The 21,383-nt window shown below is 21.3% G+C and overlaps 3 protein-coding genes across 4 annotated transcripts; all 3 read left to right on the top strand.

The window, feature by feature from the left end:
• The first annotated feature begins 83 nt into the window (after positions 1-83).
• LOC108002880 (adenomatous polyposis coli protein) lies at positions 84-4,351 on the top strand. Its single transcript, XM_017064850.3, has 5 exons — positions 84-1,205; positions 1,283-1,427; positions 1,508-1,659; positions 1,779-2,109; positions 2,201-4,351. The coding sequence occupies exons 1-5, from the start codon at positions 344-346 to the stop codon at positions 2,565-2,567; spliced, it is 1,857 nt and encodes a 618-aa protein (XP_016920339.1). The 5' UTR covers positions 84-343; the 3' UTR covers positions 2,568-4,351.
• Positions 4,352-5,029: 678 nt separating this feature from the next.
• LOC108003019 (uncharacterized) lies at positions 5,030-7,545 on the top strand. 2 transcript variants are annotated; one of them, XM_017065068.3, is made up of 4 exons: positions 5,030-5,446; positions 6,040-6,338; positions 6,662-6,822; positions 7,096-7,545. In XM_017065068.3, the coding sequence occupies exons 2-4, from the start codon at positions 6,040-6,042 to the stop codon at positions 7,398-7,400; spliced, it is 765 nt and encodes a 254-aa protein (XP_016920557.1). In that variant the 5' UTR covers positions 5,030-5,446; the 3' UTR covers positions 7,401-7,545. The 2 variants fall into 2 exon arrangements, with proteins under 2 accessions (XP_016920557.1, XP_016920568.1); XM_017065079.3 differs by lacking the exon at positions 5,030-5,446 and adding an exon at positions 5,453-5,645.
• Positions 7,546-11,441: 3,896 nt separating this feature from the next.
• LOC108002950 (corticotropin-releasing factor-binding protein) lies at positions 11,442-21,362 on the top strand. The gene is made up of 7 exons (XM_062077978.1): positions 11,442-11,819; positions 18,191-18,281; positions 18,993-19,153; positions 19,539-19,752; positions 19,891-20,069; positions 20,215-20,323; positions 20,568-21,362. Exons 1-7 carry the CDS (start codon positions 11,706-11,708, stop codon positions 20,696-20,698), a joined length of 999 nt encoding a protein of 332 aa, XP_061933962.1. The 5' UTR covers positions 11,442-11,705; the 3' UTR covers positions 20,699-21,362.
• Positions 21,363-21,383: the final 21 nt, after the last annotated feature.

Raw genomic sequence — 21,383 nt, 5'->3', positions numbered from 1 at the left:
ATCGTTTGATACATATTTGAACACGTTTTTGTGTATGTTCATTTCATTTGCTTAACAATCCTAGATTGCGCTGCAATCGATATATTGGTATTTAATGTTGTACAATGTCAACTGTGTGGTCTACCATGGTCGACTATGCGAAATGATTAAAGTTGACACGAAACTTATTGGGAATGGTGAGAATAATTAATCATTAATTTATTAAACAAAATTTTAATAATTATTCTTCATATTTGAAGTTCGTTTTTTTTCCTTCTTTAATTAATCGATAAATTTATAAACTCTTTGTAAAAATATTTTTACAAATAAGAAAAAATTGTGAAAAAATAAAAAATTAATCGGTATGGAAAGAAATGAACAAAAATATGAGAATGAGACGACTGAACAACCAGTGGATTATAGTAAAAAGTATAATGAAAGGAAAGCAGTAATTGAAAATCATTCAATTGAGCACTGTTCTCGAACTGATCGACCTTGTAAAAAAGAATTTGGAGAACGTGATTCCAAAGTAGATTTATTTGGAGATTATGCTGAAACTGATCTTGATCAGCCAACAGATTATAGTTTACGATATGCCGAGGATGATACTGACGATGACGAAAAACAGAGTGCTGAATACTTTCCAGGAAGTGTACAAGAAGATACTGTAAAAACATATTGTACTGAAGGAACTCCATATGAAACACCTTTTAATTTTTCAACTGCAACTTCTATGTCTGATTTGCGCCTTGAAGATACAAAAGAATCTGTTGATTCACAGAAGAAGCTTAATAAAAAAGTTCTTGAACTTAGTCTCAAAGAAGATTCAAATTATGAACATACATTGACAATCAATTGTAGTGAAGAACATTCACTTCTTGTTGAAAAGGAATTAGAAGTTTCTAAGACCATTTCTGAACCATGTAAATCTACTTGTCTTTCTTCTGAAAAATTGCTTAATTATTACCAAACAGGAACATCTAATGGCTTATCTCGTGCTAATTCTCTAAGTTCACTTGGTAGTGCAATAACACAAAGGAATAATGTTACTGGGATTTCTAAAGTATCTTCTACAGATCCTTCTGACAAAGCTGATAATATATCAGAAATTTCAGAAAGAGCAGATCATACTACAACTAGTACTAATATTAATATATTACGTATTCCTGATGAAAGTGATAGCTCTGTAGAAGGAAAAAATAATTCTAGAGTTGTAGATAAAGAAGGTTTATTATGCTTATATTATAAATTTTTTAAAATATAAAAAATTTTAATTGTATTTTTATTGTATTCATTATTTCAGGAAAAATGGTTACATTCAGTAGACAAGATTATTATGCAGAACAAACTCCTTTAATGTTTTCTCGTTGTAGTTCTCTGGGTTCATTAAGTGGATTTGAACAACATTCTATACATGATGATCGTAGTTCCATTCATAGTGATTTCAGGTAATTTAAAAGAACAAATTATAGAATAAATTATTTTAAAAAGTTTATAATAATAATACACTAGAATTCATGTTTAATAGCCGAAGAACTAGTGGGATTGTATCTCCGAGTGAATTACCAGATTCACCTACACAAACTATCCCTCCAAGTCCTCATAATCATAAAAATCAATGTGCAGATTTTATAACCAAAATACCAGAAGAAGCAGTAAGACCATCGGTTCGACATTTATGTATGCAATGCTATTGATCGTTAGTGAAAGATTAATTATAAGAATTTTAGTTTAAAGAATATTTCGATGAATATGCTCTTAAATTCTTTCCTAGTTTTTTAATAGTTTATTATTTTCAGCATTTTCAAAATGTCACGCACCAAGAACCAGTGTTTTTGAGGATGATATTGCCACATTTAAAGAGGAATCAACTCCTATTGAATTTTCTACAGCTACTAGTCTCAGTTCTTTAACTATCGACGATGAAATGAAAATAACGAATATTTCCAAACCTCAGAATGAACTAAAAGAATTATTGAATGAGTTAGATAAAAATAACAAATTAGATTCTTTGGAAGAAAAAATTAGTAATGGAGAAGTTGAAAAAGATCAGGAGCAAGTGAGCGATGGTGACGAGGATGATGAAGATTTGTTGGCTGCATGTATTAGTATGGGAATACAAAATAATAGGTACTTTAACATTTTGCATTATACTAATATTAATTATTATATTTATTTTGAACTTATTTTTCTATAATATTAATATTTTTAAATATTACAGATATAGACAATCATTCAAAACGTCTACAAGTCAAAAATCATTACAATCGGAATCATCGAACATTTTAGTACGCTGTCAAAGAACGCCAATTTCAAATAGATTGGAATCTTCAGTTCCCATCACTGTTACTTCTGTGGATGTTCCAGTGACAGTTTCAAAAGTTAATAAATCTGCAATAGAGGTTGTTGCTGCTTCAGATACAGTACATGTTTATTGTACGGAAGATACACCTGCCGATATTTCTCCAGTAGGATCGCAATCAAATCTTTCAGCGTTGTCTATGCCAAGTTATGATCATCATTCACATTTTCCTCCATATTCTTCATTTCCTTTAAATGATATTTACTTTTGGGCATCTCAAAGCTAATGTAAAATTTTAATAGAGTCCATAATAATTTAAGAAAACCTTTTTTGCTAAAAGAATTTATCGAATTCTTTCTAAAAAACATCACATTTGAATTTGTGATGTTTCAAAAAAATTTATCATTATCATTAACTATTCCATTTAAATTTGAATTATTGAAAATATTTTCATTTATATTATTACGTTCGTGTTGATGAAAATTTTCTTATGTATGATATTGATAAAAGATTTGTTTTTTAACATTATACATATATCAAAGAATTATAACTTTTCTAAAAAAAAATTTTCTTTTACATAAATGAAATGTTTAAAAGAAAGATATTTCTTATTTCTTTTTAGTTTCGTTTATTTATATACATCGATTGTTGTTAAAAAACGTATTTAAATGGTTATCTACGATTTTTCAGAAGTAGATTGTTGTATTTCTAAAAATAAGAGATTTATTCTAATCTCTTCGGTAAAGAATTAATTGATTTTTTAGTTTGTATAATTTAATTTGATATATTTTTATAATTTACTTCTCATAATGTATTTAGTACTACTTTTGCCGCAGTATGTGATATCTTCTTTTTATGAAATAAAAAAGAGACATATGTATTTCATACATAAAAGTAAATAACAATTGTAGTTCTGAATGATATTTGTGGCTGATTAAAATAACTTTTTAAAATAAGATTTAAAATAACTGATTAAACTTAATTAGTTTTTATAGGGCAGATGCAAAATATGAAATTATAGCTTTGACAATTCATGCATTCATAAAATACAAATTGTCATGTATATATATAAATATTCGGCATTATTAAATGTTGCGTTCGGTAATTAGTATAATAATTTTATGACATTCAAATAACAATTAATAAGAATAACAATAACAATTAATAATAATTAAATGAATTCATTACATCTCAATGACTTTGAAAAAAATAAAAATAAAACCATTAGTGATTACTTCAATTTAAAATGCATTAAATATTACAATAATGATCTGTTAAATTTTAAGTTTTAGTAGACAGTATTAAAATTTCCAGGGTAGTGTTTTTTATTTTTAAAATTGATTGAATTTACTTCAAAAAGAGTGAGAAAATATATAATAACAGAGTAACAGAATAGATATAATACTTTGAAGATTGTTGTATTTCTAAAAATAAGAAAATCTTTGACCGTTTTTTGAAAAACGGCAGGCAAAACTTAATATTTCGAAGAAATGCCGCAATAGAAAAAAATAATCATGCAAAAAAAAAATTTATTTTTTGTAATTTTCATCTTATTATTATGAAAAATAACAATAGATTGTTCATTAGTAAAGTTATTTTTTCTAATTATATGTATTCTCTTTCTTTACTATTATCAATCATTGAATCATTTAAAATTTAATCGAGTATTATTGAATTTTCTGTTTGCCATAAGATGATTACTATAATTAACAAATATATTTTGATCAACATCTCTAATTAATAGTTGACAATATTTATAACAAATGTATGAATAGTCGAACTTGAAATTTCATATTTCGAATTTATCTATTTTCTTGGCAATCAAGGTATTAGATACTCGATAGAGTATCAATGTTTTTCGAAATAATATTTCGAATAAGTTTTATTGTATGGCCTAGCTTAGGTGCTTTTTTTAATTGCTGGTATGAAATTAACGGTTAAAAGGTATATTTATGGGTTAACTGATTCGGTAAAATAAATATGTATATTTCATATTTGCGATTAAAAGTATTAATTGTTATATTGTCATAGCATCAACGTTTAATAAAGTTTGTAACTTTGTTGTAAAAATGCATTTTTTATACAATTTTTTTAAATGAATATATTGATATTATTTTTATCGCCTATCCTTTATTTATTTCACAAAAGATTTACTGTAAATTTTCAAATTTATTATACAAAGGATATTCAATGCTCTAATTTCTTATGGAATAAATGTACAGTTAGTACATTTATTCCGTAAGTCTTATCGAAACCATTAATTTTTAGAAAAGTAATGTGTCTTAAAGGTGTACCGTTTGAGAAAAAAGAAAATTGCAGTCATTAATATAATGCTTTTAATAATTGGTAGATATTTTATAATTATATAAATAAATTTTCTACGAGAATATTTAGAAAAAATTTTAATATTTTTATATTTTTATTACTATTTCTATCTCAAAATAAAAAAAAATAAAATAAAATAAAATAAAATAAAATAAAATAAAATAAAATAAAATAAAATAAAATAAAATAAAATAAAATAAAATAAAATAAAATAAAATAAAATAAAATAAAATAAAATAAAATAAAATAAAAAAAAATAAAATAAAATAAAATAAAATAAAATAAAATAAAATAAAATAAAATAAAATAAAATAAAATAAAATAAAATAAAATAAAATAAAATAAAATAAAATAAAATAAAAATAAAATAAAATAAAATAAAATAAAATAAAATAAAATAAAATAAAATAAAATAAAATAAAATAAAAATAAAATAAAATAAAATAAAATAAAAATTTATAAATTATTTAAAATTACTAATTATTTTTTTTATATATCTATTTAAACTTTAATTTTATAATAATTTTATTTTAAAACTTTTAATTTTTTTTAGATTTCATTTATACAATTATTCAAATTCAATATTACTAATTATTGAGAGATCAGTTCACTAATTATGCAACTTTGAAGATAATTACGAACCAGGATTGTTAGAGCATAAAAAGTGCCGCCTTTTGACCGTTGTCTTGTTGCCCTTCGATGAATCGTAATAGTCAGTTGGCCGGCATTCTAGTCTATTTCCTGCTCATATAAATGTCCATGTAGCTATGAATGAACGTTTTATAGTGAATTGCGATTTATTTGGAGAACGTATCTCCAGTGGTGCACTCGTATTTCGAGGTAACATTATCAGTGAATAAATGATTTTGGATTATAATTATTGCAAAGTTATAAAAAGTTAATCCTGAATATTAAAAAAAAAGTATCGTTTAAGAGATATTTATTTTTAATATTTTGAATAATAGACTTCTAACGGGTTCTATATTATAATCTAATAAGAATATATTATATTATATATAATATTATTAATAATTTTGTTGTAAGTCTTATATATTAATATAATAATTCATTTAAATTTAAATTCATTAAAAAACAATTCTCAGATTTTTCATGAATGCGTATCTCCGAAACGATTCAAAAGTTCACAATACTAATAATAAATTTTGTATATTAAAATATATTAAAAATTTTGTATATTAAAGATAAAAAAAAGATATTTTTTAAATATTGATTTCTAAAAAAATTAGAGAAAAAATAGTTCTAAATTAATTATTTAAAAATTATTTTTATTAAGTTCATAATCTATATTAATAATATTAGTACGACTGGAACAAAATGAAATCCATTCTTGTAATTTGGACAGATTAAATTTTATCACTTTACGAGTTATTGTAATTGGCTATTGAAGTTTGTGATCTTTTTTCTGAATATAGATGCACCTGTGTGCATTCTACGTGTTCATATTCGTCATCTTTATGGCTGGCGACGCTAGAAGTGATGGTAATACAAATTGGTATACCGGTCTACACACTGTACTTAAGAATTGTCCATTGGAATCTTGGAACAATTCTAGACAAGATGAATTTTTAGAGACGTTTAGGAAATGTGTGCAGGAACATGTATTAATTGCTTTAGATGCTCTTTTGGCTGATGATATTATACCAGTATTTGAGGGACTAGTTTTAGTAAGATATCAAAAAGATAGAATGAATTCTACAAATGATAAAGAAAGGTAATATCTTTAACTTTAAAGGTAGATCTTTAAAGAATGCTTATGTATATTACGAATAAATTTTAACTTATGCAATCTTTTGTGACAAATAATATATATTAAAACTTTTTTTATAATTTTTTTCATGAATAACTGAATACTATTATTTGTTGATTTATATAGAAACATAACATAAACATTTAACATATTTTTGAATATAACATATATATTTAATTTTTATAAAAAATAATATAATTAAAAATAATTTTATAAAAAAATTTTATAAAACACAAAAAAGAATAGAATATATATTCATGATTATTTTTTTTATTTATATATTTCAGTAATTTAGATGATAATACTAATTGGACAGTCATTATTATGAAAAAACTTTTACGGATTTTACATACCCACGTGTTCAAAATCGATGTGGACCGTTTTACTAATAATATTCTTTCTTTTATTAATAACTCAAAAACCAATGTAGATAATTATAAATTCGAAGGTTTGTATAATAACATTATATATATTATATATTTTTTATTTTATATTATAGAAATTTAAAATTGCAAATAAAAATTGTAAAAAATATTATATTATGTATACTATTTCATTTTTATTCAAATTTTTCCAAGATTTCTATCCTATTGAATTATTATTTTTTAATCTTCTTGAATTATTTATCATATTTAAAATTTCATTTGTATCATATTTTTTCTATATATATATATTTTCTAAAAAAAAATTATTATTAATTTAAAAAAATGATAATTATCAGGCCGTAGACGTCGTCACCGTCGCAGACATAACCACATGGTGCCACTTATGATGATGGGTTTTCTGCTGATGGGTTCGATCTTAATACCTATGGGTTTTCAATTCCTTGCAGTCCTTGGTGGTAAGGCATTACTTCTAGCCAAGATGGCTTTGATATTATCCAGTATTCAGGGTCTGAAGAAAATAGCTACGAATGGTGTGAATTATGGACTGTATCACACTCCTGTGGCAGAAGGGTGGCATGATAGAAGTCATATAGAGCCTTCACATTTAGATTTACCTTTCCCATCTCATATTCGTTCTTAAAATATTATAATTGTCATATTAGCTATTATAATAATTATAATTCAATTTCATGTATTTAATTAAATTTTTTATTAATTCTTTTGTTTGATTGACGAAATTGTATCGATTGTTGGACACATTAAATTCTTTTTATGTATAGGAAAAATTGATCGATGTTTTTTACCAAAATTTTCAAAATCATATAGTGAAATTATTTCTGTTTATTCTCCTGAAATTCAGATTAAATAATTTTTTCTCATCAAATATCTACATAAAGTCAAAAAAATATTTAACTAAAAATTTAAGATTATAAATATATAAAATATATAAAAATAAATATTTAAGATTATGTGTAAGGTAAATTCTAATTAAAAGATCTTTTTCAATATTTATTCATATGTATTTGCAGAGCAAATAAGATTAATATAAATAATAATAGATCAAATAATAATAGATTAATATAAATAATAATAAATAAATAGATCAATATAAATAAGCTTAGAGAGAAAAAAAGATAAAACAAGAAGGAATTTCTTGATATATTAAACAATATTATCATTTCTACAGTAAGCTTGATGTATATGTATATTATATAAAACAAATATCTTTTTCTTTATTTAAAAATTGTGTAAAATATATTAATTTTTGTTCAATTTTATGATAATAAATTATGATAAAAAATTTATTAAAATTAGTTAAAATTTAAACTTACAATTAGTGTATATTCAGAACAATTTAAATATAATATATTGTAATAATGTATTTTATTTGAATAAAATTTCTCTATATAAGTTAAATAATTAACATTAATTTAAAATTGTTTAAAAATTACACTTTATATAATATGCAATGTTTTAAAAAATGTTTAAAGAGTTTTTAAAGAGATATTTTAAAAAAATTTTAAAAATTATTAATTTTAATAATTACTTAATTCGATTATGATAAAGAAATTGAATTTTATTAATGTTCATATTGTTCATATTTTCACATTCTTTATTTTATATATATATGTCAAAAAAGTATCACTAAATTTTTAAGCATAAAATTGCCAAGTTTAAATAAATATATTTGATTATTATCAATCGAAAATTTAAAAATATTTTCTTTTTTAAAAACAATTTTTAGTAAAAAAAATTTCTAAATAAGAAATTTATAATTTAATTATTATTATTATTATTAAAAAATTATTATAAGAAAAAAATTTTTATAAAATAATTAAATTTAGAATTTAATAATTTATTATAATTAATTATTAAAATTAAATTTAAAATTTAATTATTTTTATATAAATATTTATATGAGAGAGAATTTCTTAATGTATATGTGAAAAAAAGATTTTATATAAACAATGATTAATTTTTCTATTTAAAATTAATAATTAATCATTTCCTAAAAAAATTAATCATTAATACAATTATATAAATGTATTTATAATTCTTACACGAGTAATTTTATACAAAATCTTATCATGGCTCAACTACTATAATGAATTTCCGATCTTCTAAAGATTAAGAAGATTGTAAGAATCGATTATGTAATCTTCTCTAATATTACTGATTAGAAGAAAGTAACATGAAAAGTTCAAATTTGCCAAGTTTCGAACAGAATATGTAAACTAAAAGGAAAGTTGTCTACAATCATATCCCTAGAGAAATAATCTTTTAAAAAAAAACTTTTATGCGTAAAAGAAAATATTATTTTATCTTTTACTTTATGTAATCAATTATTCAAAAAATTTTCTCTTTTTTTATTGATAAGATTTTTTTTCCTTGAATTTATCAATTTTTTTTATTAAAATATTTAAATAAAATATTTCATTAAAATTATATATAATACTGAAGAATAAATGGAATTCTTCAATTGAATTTAATTAAGTTATTAAAATTTACCAGTTAAAATTAATAGCTTTATCTCCAAAGAAGATGTGAATACAGTTGAAACAAGTGTCTCGTAGATAACAAGGCAAAAGTAAGCATGATGTTGCGGCTGCAGTTTGAAACAGAAGGGCATTCATGTTACTGATTATGTCATACTTGCATGAATATGGAATTCAGAGACAACAATAGAAAATAAACTTTTCATTTTTTCTTTTCTTATGTAATATTCATATTATTATTTTCAATTTTAATTAATTAAAAATTAAATAATTATAAAATTGTTTTATTTAAACAAAAAATTATATTTTTTTAGATTATAGACATTTTTATAAATTTAAATAAAAAATTTATTAATTTTAAAAAAAATATACATAATATACATGATTATAAAAAAAAATTTTTATGATTATTATATATATTATATATATATTATAAAACATTATGTATATTGCTCGATCATATTTTTAATCATTAGAATTTTGTTCCCAAAATATAAAAAGAGATCGAACATACTATTTGCTCGACAAAAAAAATATTTCTCTTATCATTTTTTACTCAATGAATTATTTAAAAAATATTCTATAAAGACCAAAATGTAATGGAAGGATTAATTAAATGTTGTTTTATTTCTCCAAAGAAGAAGAAAAATTGTTCAATGCATGATAAATAAATTGCAATAAATATTGACCACCTGCAAGAAAAAGAACAACAGATCTCTCAATATCGCCAATTGCGAGAAAAGTGGAGATATGCGAATGTACAATATGGCCGCTCATGTTTCATTCCCCATGAGACCAAGATCAATTAAGACCACTAACCGTGATGTTTATCTGAACTAGTAATTGCTATAAAATATACGATTGGAAGCTTTTTTGGAAAAAACACTAACCTTCTTAGCTAATTACTTTTATCTATTGATTTCGAATAATCTGTTGAAGTTCCTCCATTTTATTATTAATTTTAAATTTTTAGATGTTTCTCTTTTTTAAAAAATATTTATATTATTTTTCTCTTTAATTTCGTTCAAAATTGTAAAAATTTATTTTATTTATTTCTAAAGATTTATTTTATTTCGTAATAGTTTGAAGATATTTATGTTATTTCTCTATGGATACTTATCGTTTCTTTTTGGAAAAAATTAGAATTTTTTGATTTATTTTAATTATTATTATATATTTTATTATTTATATTATATTATTTTTCAATATTAAAATATAACCTCTTCTTTAATATCATGCATAATTTTTTAAAATTAGAATATATTCCTTATTTTTGATGTCTTTAAAATTTTTATATTTTTAAATTTTTAAAAATTTTTCTTTATATATAACATTTTATTCTAAAACTGGAACTATTTTCCAAGCTCATCAGAAGATGCTCCGAATCTGAAGAAGCAGAATTAATAAAGAAGCATTTATTGCATGGAATTTTGAATGAGACAAAGCAATAAATATTTTAATCGAACATGAATAAGAATATGAATCGAGTATTTACCAAAGTATCGATTATACGAAGTGTTCTGGTTCATTCTACAAGAATAAATTCGATGCCTTCAATGGAGATTTGAATTATTCACTGAGACGTTTCTGAATTTTATTAAATCACGTTCCCGAGATTTACGATCACAGCTTCCTCAGGGAACTATTGTTTGATCACGTAAAACGTTTTTTACTTTCTTTTCGTTGTTTGTCGTTAATAAATAAAATTTGCTTACACCGACAACAGTATTATAAGTAATTTTTTTAAAACAAATAATAATATTAATTATTAAATTTTTCTCAAAAATTCTTTTAGGATTCAAATTAAAAATATAAATATTATATATTATTTTATATATATTATTTTCATCAATTTTTATCGTAAATTAATTTAAATTTCAAATTATTTTATAAAATTCATAAATTCATAATAAAATTTCCTTAATAATTCTTCTCTTCGTCGCTTTGCGATCTTCTTAAAACTTATATATATATATATATATAAAAAAAAAATTATTTGCCAAAAGTTATATCATTCTATTTCCAGTTTATTTTCCTTTATCAGTTCCTTCTATACAATATCCTTTTCAATAGATATCAAGAGATGCCTTAAAAATCTCCACCAGCTTTAAAAGATTTTTAGCCTTGCTATGGAAAGGTATATGAGAGAACGTAAACCATTTTATCAACGTTATCGTCGCCAGTTACGTTGCAAGCGTTCGGGGATGCGCAACATGAACGAATCGCGGACTGGTCTAGCGACTATAAGAGGGACGCCGCGCGTCGCGACGCCACACAATCTCCAGTTTGTTCTGACGCCAACTCCACGCGCTCTTCCCCCCTACGTTTTAAGAGGATCGCAAAGCGACGAAGAGAAGACGAAAACAGGAAGAGAAATATTCCTCGCAACGGGTACTTTGTATCTTTCAACGTATACATCATTTCCGGATTCTTGAGATTTCATCAGAAAAATGTTCTTAAATGGGTCTTTGTATTGTTTCGCGAGGTTGTTTTTTATCATTGGATTTTTTAACGCTATTTCTGGTGCAATAAAAGGGAACGACTATCAGCGTTATCACCAACAGGTAAGGAATATATTGATAAATATACACAATAATTGATGAGAAAATATTTGTATATATATCCTTATTTTTTTCAGTGAAGTAATTTTTAATCAGATTCTAAGTTTTATTTTCATCAAATTTTTGTAATCATATGAAAATATTATTGAATGATAAGAAATTTAATACATGTAATATTTGAACATAATTTATTACTACGTAAATGATATAATAAATACAATAATTTATAAATATTTTTCATAAAAACTATATATAATAATAAGTTATTTAATATGAGTTGAAAAGAGAGTTTGAATGGATTTATATATTTTCTGAATCATTTGTTACTTTTATGAGTTTTTGTGATCAATTTTTTTTTAATTCATATGTAGAATAGAGAATTAATTATTTAATTATATTAATTTAATTACTAATTCTTTTATTCATCGTTATATTTATTGCAAATTACAATTTGTAACGTTGTTTATTAGGAGATTTTATCTTTTATAAATTTACGAAATTTTCTTTTTATTTTCCTCATTGTAAAGATCTTAAATTAATATAGAATTTATGTTAGATATAAAGTAGGATATAAAGTTGGAAATAATTTATTATCACTATGAATGTAAAATTATCAATATGAATATAATTTGAATATAATCCTTCTATTTTTTCATTCTATATCATAAATAGAATAAATCTATAAATTATTATTATTATTATTTATATTTATCTATATATAAATGTAACTCTTGAAATTGAAATGAAATAGAAATGTGATTAATAATTAAACAAAATTTATTTTTAATTATATATTCTAAAAGTAAGATAATTATTATCTTAATATTAAAATATTTTAATTTCATTTTAATGTCCACATATAAGTAAAAAAAATATCAATAACGAAGTTTTGATCGATCATTACCGGTCGTCGATGGTTACATTTCCCTCCCTTTGTCATGGCAATTAGTTGCATGACAAAGTAAGTATGAGTAAAGTCAGGCCTTCGAAACCCTTTCTCCCCTTTGAGAGCTCACATACTGTTTTCTTTAATTTTAATTAAAACTAAAGATAAATGTTTCAACTCCAAAAAATATATATATCCAATAATCGTTTTTTTTTAAATACAAATTTTTTATATTCATATTTCTTTAAAAAAGAAATTAGAAAAAAGTTAAAAATTAATTTTTTAATATACTTAAATTAAATAATTATTCTATTTTTTTAGATAATTTAAAGAAAAAAATAGATATAAATTAAACATTACAATTTACAGATTAAAATGATATTTCTAAAGTTACATAATTGAAAGAATTATATTTGAAGAAGTTAAAAAACAAAATAAATCAAAAATAAATTTTTAAATATATAGAAAATTAAAATTTAAATTTATATTTTCAACATATATTATTATCTGATATTTCAAATTGTATAATTATATTATTTATGCAATTATGCTACTATTTAAATTATTGTCAATATCATTAAATCGTCGTTCATATCATACGTTATCGTTTATATCATACAACATTCGCTCTACAATATCTTTAAAACTATACTGGCATTATATATCTTGGAAGACAATCCTATTTTAGCTCGTAGTGAAGAGTAGTAATCCAATTAACGAAGAGATACTTTCATGTATTATGTTGCTTTATGAGATTTAATGAAATTTTGCGATGAATTTATTTATATAAAATTTTATTTCGGAACTGAATCTATTGTCTTTCATTTTCGAAATTGTGAAATATAAAAATAATAAAAGTATTTGATCTGTTTGATATTAATCATTAATATCCTCTTGCTAAAAAATATATCTTTTATATTTACGAACGTTTAATGACTTCTGTTATTGTTTTGAAAAACGTCTTAACCCCTTATCTTATGATCTATTTTATGGATATAATTACGAATAATGGTAGTCACAATTTTAAGTAATTATAGTTAAAAAAAATTGATGTATAAAATTGATTAATTTATAATTATCCATAAATTATGATAATTTATCCATATTTATGAAAAATTTCAATACAGATATTTCATAATCTTCTATACATTTCATAAATTATTTAGTAATTTATAGTATATTTATAATATAATATAATCCTCATTTATCTACAAATTACAATGATTTATTGTCAGTGTAAACGCAATTTAATATGGATAATTTACAAAAATCGAATAGTAATTTATTTATAATAGGCAATAAGATTATAAAATGTAATAATTATTTTTCTTATAATAGATAGAAAATGAAAGAAAATCCATTTTAATCCTTTTATTACTACATGTATTACTACATGTTTCCAAAAAATGAATAGTAGAAATAAATAAATGCGCATATAATAAATGCACATAATAAAAACGCAGAATAATAGGAAAAAGATGAAATTTTTGTTAATCCGAATAAATTGAGGGATTGATATTTTATATATGTATTATTTATAGAAAAATATAAAAGAATGGATTTTATTTAAATGATTTTAAATCTATTGCAAAATGAATATTAATATAAATATTTAAAAAAAAATTTTATTGGAATTGAATTTTCAGATTGAAAAGAGTCTTTCATTTGACTATTCATTCGACTTCCGGTATATTTTTTACGATTTTGATTTAATGCTTAATAGATATTCGTTCTTCGTGAATGCAAATCGTCACAATGTAAATCCCTATCATTGTAAATATTTACCTTGACTGTATTATATTGTTTGTATCATGATTACGTGCTTTTCGATCATAAATCAGTAGTAATGCAACTGATTAACGCATAACAATGTTAATTGGATCGTGTTTCGAAATTTGAGAATAGTGACAAATCGAAACATAATGAATCATATCGTGGTTAAGTCTCGCTCGTATTAATCAAATTATCTGAATTTAAGTTGAAACGTTATAATAGATTTATGATTAGAATTATTTTACATTTATGCATATACAACCTCAACATTATATAAAATATTCAAGTAATTCAGATTATTTAATTTAAATTTATAAGTATTTATATTCAAATAAATTTAATTGAACCAAATTTGAACCAAACTTTATTACTTACTTATTTTTACTTATTCTTCTTTACTTTTTTACTAATTCTTCTTTCATGTAAAATCATATAAATAAATAAAAAGTTTTATAAATTTTGAAAATTTCGAATATCGAAATATATCACGTTTATAGATTATCTAATATATAATATTATATATCATTTATATATAAGCAATGGTATAGAAGTAGCTTAATATTATGTCATCGGGCAATTCATATTACATATGAATATCGAAAATCGAAATTAAATAACCCAATTGAATGTACTATGTATCGACATTTTCAGGAGATATTAGATTGAAAACGAGTCATTCAACTTTAAGGTTAAAAATTTTTTTAAAATTATCAGTTATAAGATATAATTCTTTAAATTAAAATTTTTCAAATATTTCATATTATATTTGTCTTTAATAATTGAATTATTTATTTTTCTTCTTTCTTAATATGAAGCATTGTTCAATTGAAAATTCAATATATATGTATATTTACATATACATTTTTTTCAATTTATCGTGAAAAAAATATTTTATTTTATAATAATGATATCAAAAAACAAAATTTAACAATACTAATTATCTGATTTTAAAATTAATAAAAGTTTTATCTTAATTAAAAGTTATGTTCAGTTCAAATTCATAAAAATTCTATTATTATACGTTTACATATTATTAAAAAATAATTATCTTAAATATGAAGATACTGCGAAACACTTTTAAAACTATAAATTAAATTATATAATTTTCTTTATATTAAATATTCTCTTTTCATATATATAATAAGTATATATATAATAATATAATAATATATATAAGTATGATTGTTAAATAAAATAAGTGATCAGCATGTTTTTTATAAATTTTTCTAATTAATTATACCATCAATTAGGAATTAGGATTAGAAATCTACTTATTACATTATTTTAAACGGTCTTATTATCTCTATGGTCATTGAGATAGCTAATATCTCTATTTTACAGCTAATCAATTGTGTCTAACAATTCTTAACTATTATGGATATTTCTAAAGATCCTTTATTACTTTTATCAAAAATATTTTTATTTTGAAAAGCAAATTATTTCAAAGATTTTACTATAATGTTTTTTGGAATAATTTTTATTATGATGAAATTCGGATTTAAATAAGATTTTATGTTTAAACATTTTTTTAAATATGAAAAATATAATCAAATATAAAAATATTTAAAAATATTTGAATAATAATAGAAAATCTTCGAAGTTTTCAAACGTTTGAAACAAAATGAAAATTGACATATCGACTTTTTTAGATACTATGATCCATACTATTCGATAGGTTTTATCATAATTCTAAGAATATTATAGATATTGTAGGATTCATTTATTCTGACTCTCAATTCTTAAATATTTGATTTCATATTATGCGAGTTATTTGACATAATCTTTCTTCTTATTTTTATTTAATAAAACGTAATATAAATAGGATACAATACTTAATCTATTTTTCTTATCACTAAATAAAAAATAAAAAATAGAAAAAGAAATAAAAATAAAAAATTAGAAATAGAAAAGGAAATATTTAAATGATAAAAATATAAAATATAGAAATATAGAATATAGAATATTGGAAACTGAAAAATAAATATTCAATATTAAATGTAAAATATTGAATAATAAAAAAATCATAATATCAAACAATTGAAAATTTTAATATCATCAATATTATAATGGAATTATCAATCTATCAAAATAATATTAATATCAATAGCAAAATTAATATTAACTTTTATTATACAGGAACATATATTTATTTTAATCTAATTATATCATGTATTTCATATTTAAATACATATTTTATATTATATTAAAAAAATGATAAAATGATGAGAATTTTTATTTATTTTTATATTAAAATTTATATTACAATTTATATTTATATTTTTAATTATATTTCATTAATTATAATATTTAACATTTTAGGTTTTTTCTTTTCTATTCTTTGCTATTGAGTAGAATTACATGTTAAAAAAAAATTAACATGAAAAGTTGATTCAAAAGTTTATTCATGAATTTGTTATTAATCGCCAGGTATTTATGTGTTGAATTTTTTTCATATATCCATATATATATTTATTATATCACAATGATATACTTTAATAGATGTAGAAAATATTCGTCAATTAATCAATTTCAAACAAGATTTCAAAATTATTATTTATTAATTAATTTTTTATAAAAAATAAATACATATTCTTGAAAATCTCTAACATAATAACATACAGTCCAAAAGAAATTATAATATGTGTATTAAATATTTGCACATGTACATATAAATTCTGTGATCTATCAAAAAATTGTAATTAAATTGTAAAATTGTAAATTAAAATTATAATTATAAATTGATGCCAAAAATTAATCCATTATGAAATTTCATTCCTTGCAATTCATCAGAGATCGACAAATTAACATCGATGAAAAGCAATTTTCTTTCTATGATTTTATTCACTTACATTTTCTTGTCTTATAGAATTTATAGTCTTATGGAAAAACTTTGAAATTAATTAAAAATAATTATATTTATTTTACAAATTAGAATAGATTACATAAAATTTTAATGAGAAAATTTAAATATTATTCAATATTTTAAAATATTTTTCAAATTTCAAAAGAATATCGATGGTTGATAATATAGATAATAATAATGTCATTATCTATGACAATCATGCCGTAATATCCGTCTATCGATAAAGATATTTCCATAGAATGTTACATAATAGGATTGGTTTTCCTTTAGGCTACTTCAACTATCGGTTATTCATCGATTGCTCGTCGACATAGGAATTTATAAAATTCTACTAAAATGATTCTGAATAGTATTTCAATTATTATATATAAGGATAAAGACTTATTTTTTAAACGGATAAAAATTTCTTTATATAATATTTTCTTTGTGTCTATAAGATATTATAATAATAAGAAAATTTGTTAGAATATATAATTGAAAACATTTCTACATTTTCTATTTAATAATATTATATTATTTAATAATATTATTTAATAATATTATTATTTGTTACTTTTTATTCTAGAAATTTTATTTGTATAATAAAATAGAAAAGTTTATTTTTAAATTAACAACACATTGTTTATCATGTAAAAATTATATATTCTATAATATGATAAAAAAATTTTTAATGATATTTTATTTTCATCATGCAGTATTCAATTATTCATTATGTGTAAAAAAATAATTGAATACAAAATAATTGAATTTACAAAATAATCAATAGATTTTTTTTTTTACTTAAAATAAAGTTTAGAAAAATGGAAGGATATATTTTTTCTGAAAAAAATTTTTATTATTTTTTTTTCACAGATTTCTGGAGATCGTTTCTCAAAGGATTTCTATCGTCAAGATACGAAAAATAATTTATTAAATGCTTATGTGCGTTTTAAACTCGTCACAGGTATATAAATACCATCATGAATATTTGATAATATATATATATATAAAATAGATATATAATTATTATATTTATCAATATGGAGAGAATAAATAAATGTTTTATGTATATATACGAATGATCGAATCATTGCTTTTGTCGTCTTTGAAATAATTTCAAAATTGATTTTATATTCTTTTTAGATGATATTCTTTCGTAATATTAACTCAATCATATATATTTTATATCATATTTATATTCTATATATAAGAAAAAATAAAATATATTAAAAGATATGATAATAAAAATAGTATATTATTTACAATATTTATATTCCTATTTTATTGATCATTTGTTGGTAAATTTAAAAGATTTATGAATTATGAATTATGAATTATGAATTTATGATAATTAATGAAATTTAGTGACTTTTTTGAAATTTAGTGGATTTTGATTATTTGATATCAAATTAGATTTGAATAAATAAATTAAATTGAATTTATAAGTATCGTGATTATTAAATATCAGCAATATTTAAAATAATTTATTAATAATAAATAAATGTTTAATAAGTTAATTTAAATATTTATTAAGTGTAATATTTATTAAAATATTCAATATAATTATAAATCAAATAATAATTATTATATATATTAATAAATAAATTAAATTAAAAACTTCTTCACTTTTATTTCTTTTTTCATTTCTTTTCTTAAATAAAATATTTTTTTACAGATTGCATATTCGTCACATCAGAACCAGGATATTTCTTATATACTTCAAAGAATGACAATGAGGAGGTCTGTGGAATTTATTTTTTAGCTGGACCGGATCAGAAAATAGAAATCAACTTCATCACTTTTGATATACCCTGTGAACATCGTGGATTAGTTTCGGTAAGATATAAATATTAATCAATTTTGAAAAAAAATTAAAATAAATATTAAAAGAAAAAAATTTTTTAAAATTTAAAGAAAAATTAAATATAATTTACAAATAACATAATTTAGTAGATTTTATATATGTAAAATTATATAATAAAGTTATATAATAACTAAAGTAATATAAAAAATTATATAATATATTATAATATATTATTAATGATTTCTTTCCAATAATTTAAATCTATTTTTCTAAAAGCCAATGTAGTATTTATAGTACACATACATGTGCATTTTATTTATTGGAAAAGAAAAATTTTCCAATGCATCATAATAAAAAGAAGCACAAAGGATTGCAACACAACAATGTCCATTCAGAATATATTTTTATATTGTGCAGATCATTGATGGTTGGGAATTAAACGGTGAAGTATTCCCTAGTGAAATGGATCATCAGTTACCACTTAAACAAAGAAGTAGCGAATTTTGTGGTAAAAATATCGGTATGAAAAGAATTTTCACAAGTTCACAGAACATTGCAGTTATTCAATACAGAATTCCAAAATCAGGAAAGGGATTCTCGTTGCTCGCGAGATTCTTGAAAAATCCTAGACGTAAGTAAAACGTGTAAAAAAAAAAATATATTGATATATTTTAAAAGTATTGAAAACTTATTTGTCATTATAAAATTCATTATAATTTTGAATAATAATTGTTGATTAAAAAGAAATTTATTTTTTATTATTTTATAGCCTGTAATGTCTTAGCGACAAGCTTAACTGAGCCATATACGTTACGAAATTATGGACGACGCATAAATTGCACTTACGTCGCGCTCTATCCGGGTTCTGTGCAAGTAATCGCATTGGGCGTTGGAGTTTCAAATTTTCTCGGTTCCACTCGCACTACTGAGACTGGAACTATACGAAAAGTTTGTACTCCTTTTATTCTTTCATATATATATATATATATATATAGATATAGGTTTGATTAATCTTATAAATAAAATTTTAAGTACAAAATATTCTAAATGCTAAAAAAATTAATAATAATTAATATTTAAATCTTATTTCTAGTGTGATGAATCTAGTCCGCATGATCAAGTAATAATTGGAGGCAGCTATGGATTAGATACTTCTAAAGTTCAGATAATTGATTCTATTTGTGGAATAGACTCTAAACCAGGTAATACAATTAATAATTTATGATGTTATATCTTAATTAGATAATTAGCCTTACATGAGTTAATACAAAAGTTAATATTCATATTCAATTTTAAAATGTTAAAAATAACTTATTTCTTATTCTAATTGAAATATGATAAATATTATTATGAATATTGTAATAAATTGATTTTAATTAACAATCGTAAAATAGTATATAATATATATTCGTAAAATAGTATATAATATATTTCTTAATTTTTCAGATTATCGTGAATTGACGGAATATAGCGTTACTTCTGTTCGTTTAATATCAAGTGGTTTTTTCGATAATTTTGTAACAGTACAAATTCAACCTCTCAAGAACGAATTATTCAATGCAAATATTGGTATTTAATTATTAACATTAAAAGAAAAATCTATGATTCGAAGTGATTCGAATTTTATTGTAATTATATTTATTATCGAATCAAACTGATCAAGATCTCTCAAAAATTCTAGATGTCTTTCATAAATTTATCGAAAAATCGTCACAAATCTCTTGATTATACATTTTATTTATGTAAACTTTTAGAGAAATATTTATATGTAAATATTTTTTTTTTTACTACAATTTAACTAGATTAAATATTTGTGTGAATGGATTTATTTTAATTGTGTGATATTAATTTTTTTCTTAAATTAAAAAGAAAAGTGTTTTATTTTTTATTTTTTAGATACTTTAATCCGAAATAATTCGTAATTTGATCATGATTTTATGCAATTTGTGATAAATAGATTTAAATATATATTACTGAATATGTACATCATTCTTAGCGATTTAAACATATTAAAGAAAGGCCTTAAGTTTTTATTCATTTAGAATTGTACAAATAGATTGGTTGAAACGTGCCAATTGTTTTTAACAAATCAATAGAATAAACGTTAATCTCAGACTCTATTTATTTATTATCAAATTTTAGCGATAATATTGTTTTTTTTACTGGTTTTTAATGATACAGTTTTTTATTGTTATAATGATGCGTTGTTTGTTTAAATAAAATATTTAATTTGAAACATTATTTAAGAAATTGTATTAAATT

The sequence above is a fragment of the Apis cerana genome, linkage group LG8 (assembly GCF_029169275.1).
Source record: "Apis cerana isolate GH-2021 linkage group LG8, AcerK_1.0, whole genome shotgun sequence".
Classification (NCBI taxonomy): Eukaryota; Metazoa; Arthropoda; class Insecta; order Hymenoptera; family Apidae; genus Apis; species Apis cerana.
The sequence above is the reverse complement of the archived record's forward strand: the minus strand, read 5'-3'. Positions and strand labels throughout refer to the sequence as shown.

What these genes read in the sequence shown, in the direction of transcription:
- LOC108002950 (XM_062077978.1), top strand. Translation starts at nt 11,706, where the DNA reads ATGTTCTTAAATGGGTCTTTGTATTGTTTCGCGAGGTTGTTTTTTATC. An exon ending in ATCAGCGTTATCACCAACAG is followed by an intron (nt 11,820 to 18,190) that starts GTAAGGAATATA and finishes TTTTTTTCACAG; the next exon opens with ATTTCTGGAGATCGTTTCTC. An exon ending in AACATCGTGGATTAGTTTCG is followed by an intron (nt 19,154 to 19,538) that starts GTAAGATATAAA and finishes TATATTGTGCAG; the next exon opens with ATCATTGATGGTTGGGAATT.
- LOC108002880 (XM_017064850.3), top strand. Translation starts at nt 344, where the DNA reads ATGGAAAGAAATGAACAAAAATATGAGAATGAGACGACTGAACAACCA. An exon ending in ACCATCGGTTCGACATTTAT is followed by an intron (nt 1,660 to 1,778) that starts GTATGCAATGCT and finishes TATTATTTTCAG; the next exon opens with CATTTTCAAAATGTCACGCA. An exon ending in ATGGGAATACAAAATAATAG is followed by an intron (nt 2,110 to 2,200) that starts GTACTTTAACAT and finishes TAAATATTACAG; the next exon opens with ATATAGACAATCATTCAAAA.
- LOC108003019 (XM_017065068.3), top strand. Translation starts at nt 6,040, where the DNA reads ATGCACCTGTGTGCATTCTACGTGTTCATATTCGTCATCTTTATGGCT. An exon ending in TCTACAAATGATAAAGAAAG is followed by an intron (nt 6,339 to 6,661) that starts GTAATATCTTTA and finishes TATATATTTCAG; the next exon opens with TAATTTAGATGATAATACTA. An exon ending in AGATAATTATAAATTCGAAG is followed by an intron (nt 6,823 to 7,095) that starts GTTTGTATAATA and finishes GATAATTATCAG; the next exon opens with GCCGTAGACGTCGTCACCGT.